The sequence below is a fragment of the Mytilus edulis genome, chromosome 4, assembly GCF_963676685.1.
Source record: "Mytilus edulis chromosome 4, xbMytEdul2.2, whole genome shotgun sequence".
Classification (NCBI taxonomy): domain Eukaryota; kingdom Metazoa; phylum Mollusca; class Bivalvia; order Mytilida; family Mytilidae; genus Mytilus; species Mytilus edulis.
In genome coordinates, this window is record NC_092347.1 from 32521644 (window position 1) to 32536525 (window position 14882).

The following is a 14882-nucleotide window of genomic DNA, read 5'->3' on the forward strand; positions in this document are numbered from 1 at the left end:
ATATGACAGTTGTTGTCGATTCGTTCGATATGTTTTATCATTCGATTTTGCCATTTGTTTAGGGGCTTTCAGTTTCGAATTTTCCTCGGAGCTCAGTATTTTTGTGATTTTACTTTTTAAATGAGTTGCAAAAAACATATTTACATTCAGATTTACCAAACGACATGACCAATAGGAATTTCATCACACATTGTGAAACGGTTTTATAATACTCTTACACTAGTCACTTTCAAATAATGTCAACTGATATTAAAACGTGTCGTACCATGCATGTTTACTCTAAATTGTTTAGTATAAATAAGGCGTTTTTCTCTCAACGGGTCACGTTTTATTACATCTTATAAACGAATTCGAGCTTATTTTTCGTACTGGTATTATTTCATTGTAAACATATTAATAAAAACGTTTCTCGGTTTATTTTATTTTTAACAGCTTCATTTTCTTTAATCGGTTAAAACTATTTCTGCTGCAATCAATACTTCTCTAATATACATACTGCGTCTAAAGAGTAAATCTTTATTAACAAAAGGTGTAGGTTTGGTTAATTCAATACAGCAGATAAAGTTAAATTATCAGTTGTAACGATAGAAAGGACACTTGTGTATTGATATACGACGAATAACATACATGTTTTTTTAAATAACCAAATGTAATAAATGTAACACAGGAACGTCTATAATGTTCTTCATCTTGAAAGTGGCTTGAAAGTCAATGTCGATTATTTTCACTGCCCCCCTTTTTCATTTGAACCAAGATGAACGAATGCAGTTCCAGATCGATTCGGAGCAAAAGCTTGCTATCTAGCATATATTTGTTTAGCAAAACAGGATACCTTCGTAGTCCGAAATATGTTGGAATCGGGTGACATTTCTCTCGAAAGTTTATATATTAGCTCCTCAAATCACTTCCTATTTTTTTGCATAGACCCCCTTAATAATTGACTACGCTTTGAATACATGCACTACCTACATGTGTTGCCTTGCGCTTTTTGCCCCTGTGTTTGTTTAATAACAAATTCGGCACACGTAATTTAATGACACTGTTTTCTAACACTTTTTTTCCTTTTTATACTAGTACATTCATACTAAATCAAACTTTAATATAGTGACCGAAGCGCAAAGTGTTTCACTTCATGTCCATCCACTATCTGTCACGGTTAATTAGTTATTTTAGTAACAAGTGTAAAATTATTTTACATTATATTGTATGCTGATCACCTTTATACATGTATAAACAGGTACAGATGCAAAATAGTGTAACATTGCCTATATATTTTCTTTTGAAATACAATGTACAATGAAAATTCCTTTTTTTTTAAATCAGTGAAGCAACGTTCCCCACTTCTTTTCTGGTAAGACACACAAATGATGCCGGAACCTAATACTCAATATCATAGGAGTTAAATTAGTATTTATGATAAAATGTATTATCCATCCAGCATGAATTTGTTTTAGAAGCGTATAATCTAATCTAAAAATGCTTTTTTCCAGAATATAGATTAAAGCCATTTTCGTACACATAAAAATTCAAATGTCAACGGAAATGCTAACATGGAATATACATACTTATATATTCTCGCTGTGTTGAAGACACATTGGTTGCCATCGCCTGTTTTATTCACTTAGGTAGGGTTTTTGTCTCTTTGGTTCATTCCCCATTTCCATTCCCAATTCAATTAGATATACAGACGCAATATAAAAGTTTTTAATCCAATTTATATGTCCGTGTTTTTTCGAGAGCAGTCCTGGTTTTTTTTTTGGATTGCACCCTTGTTTCCGAATGAGAAAATAAATCCCTATTAATGAAAATGTATTATGTCAGTGCATGAAACAATGCTTTAACTAACTTTTAAATAAATCAAAAGTACTTTTCATACACGAAACAATGCAATAGACCAGTTTGATGATGCTGTATTAAAACGTACATTTCATTGAAAGGCTATTCAAATAATATATATGTTAGTGTACCGATATGGACTGCATACAGTAAATATGGTGTAACAATCTTAATGTGAGGTCAGACATTTTGGTTGAGACGTACGTACACATAGACATTAAAACGGATAAAGGTGTGAGTGGTTTTTTTTTTACAGAAAATACACTCTAAATTTTTTCTTTACTGTTTGTTGTGATGAAAATATATATTATCGTTCTAGAAATGGAAATTAAAACAAAACATCGTTCTAATGCTCCTCCTAGTATTGTATTGTCGAAATAGCCGTAAATCGATCTGATCGCATATGATATCATTTGGGAAACATTACCATAAAGGCGTGGTTTTGCTAGCCGCAAAACCAGGTTCAACCCACCATTTTTTCTTAAAATGTCCTGTACCAAGTCAGGAAAATGGCAGTTGTTACCTTATTGTTCGTTTCTGTGTGTGTTGCATTGTGATTGTCGTTTTGGTTATTCGTTGCACTTCAGAATCAGTGTTTCTGTTGTTTCGTTGTATTCCTCTCATAGTTGATGTGTTCACCTGAGTTTTAGTTTGTTACCCGGATTTGTTTTCTCTCAATTGATTAATGACTTTCGAACAGCGATATACTACTGTAGTCTTTATCTTAACTCGAAAAAAGTTGACCGATTCACTCAAAAAAAAACACGATCTCAGTTGGAAGCTATACCTACCGTGGACACGTTAATATCCATTCTCAAGTCTATGAAAAACGAGACAAGTAGTAATAATTTCCTTGTGTTATATGTGCTTTAGCAGTAGTCTTAAATTGCAAGGAACACAAAAACAATGATATGCGTTTTTTAATTTGAATTTATATTAGGATAACCAACTTAGCACACGTTGGACATTTAAATGAATCATTTTGTTATGCATTATACATGTAGTTTATATGTTTTTCATATATAACCTTATTGTGCAAATTTAAACAAATGGCTTATTGTCCTACTGCTTTAGTGTGGAAACAAGAGTGCAAAGATCTGCCAACATGTAGATTGTAGGATATTTAACATTTACCATTTATCATTTGTTGTGAAACAATTGAAGTCAATGAGAGATTGTCGGAATATAGCGTTGGTTTAAACTAAATCTTAAATACAAATGAAATTTTACTTAGACCTGGGATGTACCTTTCTATTGAATGTGATTGAGCATGTCTTTTGTTGTGGAGAATGGGATGCCCAAAACAATCGGAACCTAATTAGCGGAGAACGATTGAATTGGAATAAATCAATTTTAGTGATTCGTATAACATTGGGATTAATAATTAATGTTACTGCTTTTATAACTATATGTGTAGTAAACAAGGAAACTTTCGTAGAAGGGAAGACTGCTCGGGGATTATTTATCACTATCGTTGTGTTTACTGTGTTAGCATATCTTTCTATGGAAGTATTAGTGTGGTTAGACATACGTGGTGCTGATAGTAAGCATATTCTTCAGTATATGATACCGTACAGAACATTTGAAATAGAATTTGATATCTTAGTTTGTTTTTACAGTTTGGTGTTATCAAATTGGGATATGAAATTGTTTACCACTACTACAACTGTACTTGTTATTGTAGATTTAGCTTTGAATATTATTATACTTGGAAGAAATTGTTATGACTATGACAACAAAAACATTGCAATCATAATAATATTATGTGGTATCTTACTTCCACCATTTTTACCAATTGTTGCTTTCATGTCAATAATACGAAACAAATATATGTAACATGATTAACCTACGCTATGTTTACAATTACATGTAACACTTATATAACCAATCAAGTCATTCTTTAAACCTAACATATTCTTTTGTTAGTAGTTGCAACGCATTTCCATATTTGTTTGATATTGTTTTGTTAATTTGAATGTTCAGTTTTCAGATTACAAGTTTAGCAATTTTGATTGTTAAGAATTTGTTGGCATTTATTGCGTACAACCCTATTTTATCTCCGCACTCAGCGAAGTGACATAAATGTTATAGTTTTGCTGATTGACGTACTTGTATGTCTGGATACGCTGAATCGTGGCAATGTTAGTTAACACTACATGGACATGCATATTGTGCCATAAGAATTTTTTTATTCTGATATTTCCTATAGAGGGAAAATTGGTGTGAAATCAACACTATACAAGTTGTTGATGAATTCAAATATGACAGCTGTAAAACTAGTTATTGTTGAAATGTTGTCATGTTGTCATGTAGAACACATTTATTCATAAAACAAAACATTAACAATTGCAAACTTATTGAATAATGAAATAATGAAATTGATATTGAATGTAAATGCGTATTTATCTGAAAGTCCTTGATCGCATATAAATAAACATTAAATCATATAATATACTTTATACGTTTTTGATAAAAAAAAATATTAAATCATTGAATTTCGTATATGTTAAATATGTCGTCTTAAGCGTAACGTTATGATTTGCAAATTCATAATAAATGAACTGTGACTCTATGTGACTTACATGTAACACTTGATCAGCCACCTCTAACAATTTTCACACTTGTAGACAACTGGCTTTCTTCGTATTTACCCACAAATCAAAATAGAATCTATATTGGATTAAGGAAGTAAACTGGCAGTATGGTATGATGAATACATAATATATGTTAAAATGTATTTTATAAAATCAGTTCATTACATCAATATTTAGATTTAGTATTCATCAAGCTTCTAGACTAATTTGAGTACGTTTTTTTCATGTAGAAACCACTGTGCATGACTATATGATAAACATTTTGCTTAATATAGGCCTGAATTGGTTGTCTTTATTTTAATTCATTTTTTGTTAGTCATCCTTATCAAAAATTTACCATTATTATGAACGCTCAAAGCCAAACATTTGTATGAGCAGGTTTATCTCGTTTTCTCGTTTGAATTGTTTAACATTTGTCATATTGGGGCCTTTAATGGCTGACTATGCAGAATGTTCTTTGTTGAAGGCTGTACGGTGAACTATAGTTGTAAATTACTGTTTCATTTGGTCTCCTTTGGAGAGTTGTCTCAATGGCAATCATGCCACATCTTCTTTTCTAAATAATAAAAATATGGCCTCGATCATCGAAATTATGTCGGTATGCGCTAGTACCTGAAAATTAATTTGGCGAATACACATAGTTGATACGTATTATTCTTCTTTCCTATACTATTTGTATTTATCGCACGTTGTAGCGGGGAGAAACATATTTAAATGGAACACAATATTGCCGTTTTCTAGTTTGCAGTGTTCGGATGAATAGTGAAGAAAAAATGTCTTACAGAAAACCATTTGAAGGCGATTCATTGTCGAAAACAATATCAAAAGATGAACTAAAAAAATCAGAAGAATTCATAGCCATGGTGAGACAATACCAACAATTAAAGCCAATCCTGCCAGCTTCATTTGTTACGAATGTGACGTCAAAGTTGTGTGGAATGACAGTCGTGGAATATCAGAAATTAGACGGTTAGGATGACATTAACTACCATATTACCGTAGAAAAAGCCATCAATAACAACTATATGACTGACTTCCGTACAGGAGGCTACGTACTGAAGGTCCTTAATTCCAAGGACTCACAGAACACCTCCCTCATTGGTATGCATGGTATGCATTCTGTACATGATTTTTCAAAAACATTAAAAACTGAATATTAATTCATTTTAAACTTAAGCACTTATATTACCTTTGCTGATGATGATGTAGACGAACCGTGCGTCTGGTGTATTAAATTATAATCCTGGTACCTTTGATAACTAATTATACGGGTTATATTCATAAGGTTATTTTGCATTTACAATGGTTCAAAGTTTTCTTCATGTAAAGCAAAAATGATAAACAAAAAACAAAAACGTAATATGTCTTGTATACTTTTAATCAAATTGTAAGAGTACACCACACAATACATACGATATAAATGATCGAATATAAATAGAGATATCTGGAAACAATTTGTAGCCAAAATAAAGGCAACAGTAGTATACCGTTGTTCAAACTCATAAATCCATGGACAAAAAACAAAATCGTGATACTAAAATATTTGTTTTATTTATTAAATGAGTTCCCTGTTATAGTGTGCATTGTTTGTTTGTTTCCAAACAGAGGCCATGAATTTAGTTCTGGGTCATCTCAGGAAGAAATATTTTCCTGTACAGGCATTTGTATCAAATATTAATGGTGAAATGTGGTCCAGTGAAACAGTTGTCACTGAATTAGGTAAATAGGCATAATCTATTTGAAGTAACTTTCATTATATGTTTGAAAAGAATGTTCAAATAACAACAAATCGGCTTAAAGTAATAAATAATTATCGTTATTAAATTGAAGCATTTATAATAGATATATTATTTCATATTTATTTATATATTTTGTACGGTTAAGCATGAAAGAACATCATTATCAGAATGACCTGCCAATTCGTTCCGGAATACGTAAGTTCTCCTAGGATTTTGGTGTGGTTTGTTTTCCAATTTGTTGTTCTGACATGAACATATATACTGACCGACTTTAGAAACGCCACACTCGATTTCCTTTTTAGTTCCAATTTTCAAATATGCAATTTTTTGTAGGCAAACGTATGAACAGAAAGTTCTTTCATTACTTCAATGTTTAAAAAAATGCAGTTCGAAAGTTGAATTGATTACGTCATTTTTAATGTTCAAATTCTGTGGTATACACGGAAACTCTGGTTTTCCCCTTACCAATGAACGTGTCACCGTCAAAAGCAATGACTGCCTGTAACAAATGCCAAAATGATTGTCAGAAAGGTCAACCAATTCTGTTTGGCACGTTTTGGTTTCTGTTTTGCACCTTCGGACCGTTGTTCCACCCATTACAATGGATTTTGGCAATTATGCGGTTGAAACTTTAAAGCTATAAATGTTGTTTTGTAGTCGATTTTTTGGCAGTTCAGTTAATGGTAAACATTTATGGCATAAATCTGTGCAAAATTTCATTCATCAATTTGGTAAGCAGTTGACGTTGAGGCCGTATGACGTTGTGTAATCAAATTCTTTTGACGTTGCATTGTCACTACATGTTGATCTGGTCTTTGATTGTCTTCAACAAATCCCGTCTACCGGTATCATTGTCGGAAGGACAATCAGACGAGTTTGTGACGTCAAATTGTCTTGTTGCAGCACGTTCATGTTTTCCTGTTTGCAGTATTTTAATGGGTTGATTCAGTTTTTTATTCTTCAGTCTTGGCAATATGGAGATGTAACAATTTTAAATGATTTAAGTGTGGCAAAGGATTGAACGAACTGTTTCACTAAGAAAAAAAATTAAAAAATCTTTTATTGGCTCGAAATTTCGCTTTCTGGAATTCGTGCGATCTCAATAATCTGGTATGTTCAATAACCATGTTGATTTTTTCGAAAGAGACAGAAGTATGATGAGCATGAATAGTAGTTGTATGAGGTTAAACATGATTTGGTAAAAAAAAACCTACAAAATGAGTGTTGCGTTTTTAAAGTCAGTCAGTATATACTGTTAATACATTTTTTTTTATTTTTCTTGATTTAATTTTTATTTATTAAGAAATTTAGAGGATTTGCAAAAATCTCCGTGTTCCTTTTGATTATATAACTCTTAAATTAAAAACATCCTACATCCTCTGGGCTATCTATCTTTGTGGCTTTTATCACTCTGGTTAAGGTAAATATATGGTGAGTTTATTTTCAGGTACCAAAAACAAATATATTGTTTCAATGTTGACGTACCTGGAAGGCAAAACAATGACGAGTAAACAAATAAATCCTTCCTCCCTGTCTAATATTGGAATACATTCTGGACTATTACAGAATGCATTAGAGGTATCACATTACTTTTTTAAATAAAAGCATGTTTACCTTTCAATCACAAAGGATTTGAATTATAAAACAAAATTAAAGAAAGATAATCAAGACACTTCGCTCCTCACACACACACAATAACCAAAACAAGATTGACAGTATAAACACTTTTCATACCATCCCTGGGGAATATACTGATACACATGTTCATTCGTCCATATATCCATTAAGCTATTTCATCCGTCGGTTAGATTATTTTTGTTCAAATAAAAACCGAAATTTCGCTTGATATTTTAGGCACCGTCCATATTGAAAGATCATCCAACACCCAATGAAACTAGTGTAATGACGTCATAAGTAGTCATAGAAAAACTTTATCTCTTGTAATACAAAACACAGATATTGACAGATTGTAGAACCGTGATTTAGCATATGTATATGTAGTTTACAGTAATACTAGCCAGGTTTTAGTTCAACAATAACAAAATCAATATCAATACCAATAAAAACAATATTCAAAGATCCAATCGCAGTGATGAATTGATAATCTTTTAGGTGTAATATCACCAAATCACAGTACACAGCACAATTTCTTGAAAACTATTACGCGCAAATCAATGATGGTATTACACCTTTTAAAATAAGTTTATTTAAAAGATTGATAAGTTTATCCAGTTATAGCGAACGTGTATATAAACACTGTAATATGGTGCCAAATAAACATTCGACTTGACATATAATGTTTTTGTATCTTAAAGCAATTATTTAACTATTATATATGTACAGGTCAAGATCGATTGTAACAAATGATTCTTCGATTTGTAACTGAATCTACTAATTTTAATATATAATATTGGTTAAGATGTAATCATCTATCTTCGTTTAAAAATAAGAAGACTGATTCGGTCTAACTCAGTACAAATAAAGGTTTAAACAGGTTCACGTCATTTTACAATACATATGATGTGCATGTATTAATACTAACAGTCTTTTCAAGTATTAAAACAGACCTTTCAATTAAAATCCTTTTGTACTACTTATATCTAAAGCAAGTAAATGTTCAAAATAGTTTGAAAGACGTGGAAATTTTAAGAAGTCAAATAATTGGAAATTTCTCTTAAATGCTTCATTGAATGGCCATCTGGACTGGAGAAGTCTGTTAATTCCATATCGAGGTTTGAAGATATCTAGGAACAAATATGTCTTTATCGACAAGTATACGGATTTATGAAAAGATTAATAAAATCTAACAGTAAATCTAATCTTTATTTTGTAGAATTTTGATAATTATTACCTGAGTAAAAGGGAAAACCAATGGGATTTACTACAGCTCCCAAGGCTTGTGAAATTTTTACCTGCTCTTGAACACAAGAAAGAGTTCCAGTTATTGAAGACGATCATGACAGATTTTAAGACAGAAGTCGTCCCAGCTTTGAAACATCTAAAAAAAAAAAGGTAAATAAAATGGACAGCTGAAAACTAGCAATGACAAAAGAAATCACCTTTGTGCCTGTAAGTGAAAGTTTTAACTGAAAGCATTATTATTGAATGTAAAGACAGCATCAATATATTTAAAAGTTATTTCGCTCATTGTGTTCCATTCTTGATTGCCTTACGTCTTTTTTCCATCAATATACACATGTATACGAGAAAAAAAAGGAATCATTGGAAAGTTGAGTTAGCAGTAGCTTTCCAATTATTTGAACAAAAATACAATAAACATGGTGATTATTGCAATTGGCACTTGGTGTCTAATCAGAAACATTGTAATTTTCAACTAGCAACATATGTTTCTACATAGAATAAAAAAAAAACACATGAGAAACCTTGAATTGGGACTGGTATTGTTGAAAGGAGGTGGTCCAGTAAGACCCCTTTTTGGTCCCAAAATATAGCACTTTACAAAATTGTTAAAATGTAAACTTGTAGTTATTTATTGGAAAATAGAATGCTTCTGTTACTTAAATATGGGCTTTTTGTGACAATATAATGCACATATATTGGGTACTATCATTAAGTCATGCTAATTTCTGAAAACTCCACAATTTACCATCTTAGTTAAATTTCAGAGGGTGTCCGTCTTAAATGAAAGTGGCCGCATTTGTGTTCATTCTTAATATTGAAATGTTAGATGTATTTGATAATAATACATAACATATATAAAGATTGAGGATGAACACGGATGCGGCCACTTTCATTTTGACAAAAAAAACATCTGAAAGTGACATTTTTTTGCATATTTGATAGATTTTTCATGTTTAAGCTTGAATCGGAGGGTTTTAAATGACTTTTAAAAGTTGTTGTCTCTTTGACACATTTCCCATTTCCATTCTCAATTTTAAATCAGTTAAAATCTTTCACATGAAGTAATTAAATCAACTGAAATAGACACTTAAGTGATTAAAAATTGTCCAAAATCTTTCGTCAGATGAACCTGAAATTTGAGGCCAAAAGAGATATCAGGTGATTGTCATATATGACTTTTCTCTGAATTCCAATTCTTATTCATGGAGACCTGAACGATGGTAATATCATTGTTAAAGAAGTGATGGAACGGGAAAACATCCCAAAGGAGAAAACAACATATGATATTGTGGGCATCATCGACTTTCTTGACATGCAGTACAGTTATAATATAGTTGATGTTGCAATTTTAATAGCACATATGTCTGCTGAATGTACTTGTATGGACCCGATAGATGTTAGTGGACATATATTAACTGGATATATGACGATAAAAGAATTGACCCACAATGAAAAGGACATTCTCAGACTTTTAATTTGCAGTCGATTGGCGCAACTGGTAATTTTGAACGAATTTACTCTTTTAATTGATCCACACAAGAAGAGTGTACGGTTATATCTTGAGAATTATAAACGAGTTATTTGGAAATTTTGGAAAACATCAAAAACTGAACTTTATAGAAGATGGGATGTAGTATTGAGGGATTACAACATTGAAGATGTGTTTACTATTTTGTAGATACAAATCCATTTTCTTTTTTATTTCTAATAAAAATAAATTATGTGACATACATTCTAGATATGACAAAGAGTTGGGTTACTTTTGTTTGTTTGTGTGTGTCCTAGTAGAGTGAGTCTTCTTTTTCTCTTCTTCAGTTATACAACAAAACTGCAGGATACTGAAGATTACTTGTCGTTGCCCATGCGTGGGAAATTTAATTTTCTTGGAAATGCCAAAGAAAAAATATATACAAATTTGACAATTTGTATAAAAAAGAAGGCGTGGTAGGATTGCCAATGAGACAACTCTCCACAAGAGACCAAAATGATACAGAAATTAACAACTATAGGTTACCGTATGGCCTTCAACAAAGTCCATACCGCATAGTCAGCTATAAAAGGCCCCGAAAATACAATGTAAAACAATTCAAACGAGAAAACTAACAGCCTAATTTATGTATAAGAAATGAACGAAAAACAAATATGTAACACTTAAACAAACGACAACCTCTGAATTACAGGCTGCTGATTTGGGACAGGCACATACATACTGAATGTGGCGGGGTTAAACATGTTAGCGGGATCCCCTCCACATACACTTACCTGGGACAGTGGTATCACAGTACAACATAAGAGAACAAACTATAAAAATCAGTTGAAAAAGGCTAACCTAATCTGATGGATAAAAATACAAGTGGACGTGGACGGGTACTTGTACATCCCAACAACAAAAAGACACTAGGTACATATCTGAGATTACTCGCAGTTAACAGACAGCTACTTCAAAGCCATCAACAACTAATAAAAAAAACATGCATCTAAGACTACATTATCATTCCGTACGCATCCAACATCCAGTGGATTTCGTGTAAAGACGTCTTAAACAGTCAGAGAAAAACATGACCTTGTACAATGCCAAGATACAGGTATCCATGAATGTGTATATGTATATAACATACAAGTTATGTTTAATTAGCTTTTAATTTACTGATAACAAAATCAATGTTTATACCAATAAAAACAATATTCAATGATCTTATAACAGTGTTGTATTTGTAACCTTTTAGAAGATGTTATTTAAAGGATTGACAAGTTTCCGTAAAAACGAGGATGTGCTATTCCGTTAGAAATAAGTTTTCTTACAACTTACAACTAAACCTCAAAACCAAATCATGCATGAATATTAAAAAAAATAAAGTTATTAAAAAATTATATACAAAAATGTATTGTCTGAACTAAAACCGATTTTAATAGATAGTAACGGAGTAAGTCATACTCTGCAAGGAAACAATCGCAAACCACAAAAAAACAAAAACACTGTCCCGTGGTAAAACCGTTCAAAACATTTGACAAAACTTTTATGAATTGTTGGTTCTCAATGCCTTCTAACTTGGTACTTCATTTGGCTTCTTTAACTTTTCTTATTCAACCGTCACTGGGGAGTCTGTAGTAGACGAAACGCCATCTGGCGTACAAAATCCCATGAAAAAATAGTAAAGGTCAGTGAATTTCGGCGGCATACGGGAGACAGCGGAATAATTGATGTTAGTCTTTTTCAGATACATAATATGAACTTTAAACGAGAAATCATTTATGATATATGTATGATTGTAATTGAAAATATTTATTTATTCAAAACTATGATTATCATTACTTGTGTGTTGAGTTGAGGTTTATTAAATCGAAATGGTAGTGGAGGGAAATAAGTTTAACAACTTTAAAATTAGCGTGATCATTTTTCATACATGTAATAAAAACCTTTACCTTTAAAATATAAGACAGCAAATTACAGCAAACCGGATAGATCATTAAAATTAAACTCGACATCGGTATTTTCCCTTTCCTCTGTTTTACCCAGAATTTTATAAGGGCGATTTTTGTTTTTTACACAAAGTTTTATTATCAAATGGTGCAGGACTATTTCCTTTTAATTTGTTCTACTTAGTCTTATGATTAAATACCGAAAGTTGTTGAAAACCAAGTGGGACAGTTTAAACATGTGGAGCAGGATCTGCCTACCCTTCCGGAGCACCTGAGATCACCCCAGTTTTTGGTGGGGTTCGTGTTGCTTAGTATTTAGTTTTTCTATGTTGTGTCTTGTGTACTATTATTTGTCTGTTTGTCTTTTTATTTTTTAGCCTGAGCATTTTCGGTTTATTTTATTCGATTTATGAGTTTGGCTGTCCCTCTGATATCTTTCGTCCCTCTTTTGAAATTAGTGATGTAAATATTTTGAGAAAGACAATTAACAAGAATGTGTCCATAGTACACGGATGCCCCACTTGCATTATCATTTTCTATGTTCAGTAGACCGTGAAATTGGGGTCAAAAATTTGGCAATTAAAGTAGAAAGATCATATCATAGGGAACATGTGTACTAAGTTTGAAGTTGATTGGACTTCAACTTCATCAAACACTACCTTGACCAAAAACTTTAACCTGAACGAACGGACGGACAGAAGGACGGACGGACAGAAGAACGGAGGCACAGACCAGAAAACATAATGCCCATCTATTATCGTAGGTGGGGCATAAATATCACCGAGTGTAGCGAGACTAAAGACAATATTGACGTTTAAGCTAAAACACCGTACTTTGTCCAATCCAAGGGTAAACGACCCGTTCGCCCCCACCCCCGAATCCGCCATCTGAACGACTTTTTGAATAATTATTCCTATAAAGAGACTGTATTTGGATCGGATTTAATGAGGACCATATTAAAGTTTGTTTTAAAACTGGGTGATTAGCTGGAGATCAATCAGACTTCATTTAGATGGACGTGTCTTAAAAAGTAATACAGTAGATTAAAAGAAATGAGGGGGGGGGGGGGGATTGCGGGGAGTAAAAGGTTTTGAAAGAGAAACATATTTTCTGTTTATTTAACCTTTTGAATTTAGGTATTACAACATCTTCCTCGGTTCTTTTAAGCATATCATTGAGGGAAAGATATTCAAAAGCAATTAATCTTATTTAAACTCAATAACCCTTGCAGTTTTTTTCATACACCGATTTGAAAGTACACAATTTATCAAAGTCTTAATCGTCACTAATTAAATAAAAATGGGAATAAAATAACGGAAACGATTTAAAAACATATACCATTAAATCGCTATTTTAGAATGAGTCTAAATATAAAAAAAAAAGATTAATTTAAAACTTACCAAAGTCGTATTTCCCCCTTTCTTTACCCTACAAGAAACTTTCCTAGGACCCGTGGATTGGAGAATAACGTCCACATTTCTAAATCGTTCACGTAAATTGATTGCGTCATGTGTTAAAACAGTTATTGGCCAATCAAATCGGTATATGTAATTTATTCTGCACATCACGAGATGACCCAATAACCCGAACTCCTACCTCGTTCGGTTTATTGGGTCATCTCGTGCTGTGCAGATTAAATGACATATACCGACTAGCTTGGTCAATAACTATAACATAAAAATACTTTTTATATAATGGATATGATTTTGGTATGAGGAGAAAATTAAAATTAGAATTTAAACCATTCAGGTGTTCTCATTACCAGTTTGAAGACAGAGAGAATAGCAGTAAATGTTAGGTTGAAGTATATAATTTTGTATTTAAGACATTAAAATGATACATTTTAGAAGATACACTTGTCTCACCTGGAGCAAGAAGGTATGTGTCAAAAAACTTATAACTTGTACAAAAACCCTATACAAATTATAATTTGTACAAACTTACATCTTGTACACAACATATATATATATATATAGAGAGAGAGAGAGAGAGAGAGAGAGAGAGAGAGAGAGAGAGAGAGAGAGAGAGAGAGAGAGAGAGAGAGAGAGAGAGAGAGAGAGAGAGAGAGAGAGAGAGAGAGAGAGAGAGAGAGAGAGAGAGAGAGAGAGTCTATAAGAATCTTTTAGACTCATATGTATATATATATAAACGAGTCTAAATTGAAAACTACGTTCAAACCTATCATTGCGTTGGATAAAAACCGCAATTTTTATATGTAGAAGGGTCTAAATACAGCACAAACAACATATTACAAAAGACCAAAAAAGTGAAAAAGTATATTTAAACAAAACGCATTTTACTAACAGGTCGAACAACTGATGTTCTTAAACCCTGCTGACTGCCATTGGCGATTGCCAAAGAAAATTGATCACGAGATGTAACAAAATGGATCGTAACAGTATATAGTTTTCTCGTAATTACGCGATAATCA

The 14882-nt window shown here is 32.2% G+C and overlaps 1 protein-coding gene across 1 annotated transcript; it reads left to right on the plus strand.

Annotated features, from left to right (window-relative positions):
* The first annotated feature begins 4381 nt into the window (after positions 1-4381).
* Positions 4382-9334, plus strand: LOC139519480 (hydroxylysine kinase-like). The gene is made up of 4 exons (XM_071311591.1): positions 4382-5531; positions 6036-6149; positions 7617-7747; positions 9003-9334. Exons 1-4 carry the CDS (start codon positions 5456-5458, stop codon positions 9183-9185), a joined length of 504 nt encoding a protein of 167 aa, XP_071167692.1. The 5' UTR covers positions 4382-5455; the 3' UTR covers positions 9186-9334.
* Positions 9335-14882: the final 5548 nt, after the last annotated feature.

Bases quoted from the DNA above. Each gene is read 5' to 3' on its own strand.
- LOC139519480 (XM_071311591.1), top strand. From the start codon at position 5,456: ATGACTGACTTCCGTACAGGAGGCTACGTACTGAAGGTCCTTAATTCC. The intron at 5,532-6,035 runs GTATGCATGGTA...GTTTCCAAACAG, and splicing joins ACAGAACACCTCCCTCATTG to AGGCCATGAATTTAGTTCTG. The intron at 6,150-7,616 runs GTAAATAGGCAT...GTTTATTTTCAG, and splicing joins AACAGTTGTCACTGAATTAG to GTACCAAAAACAAATATATT.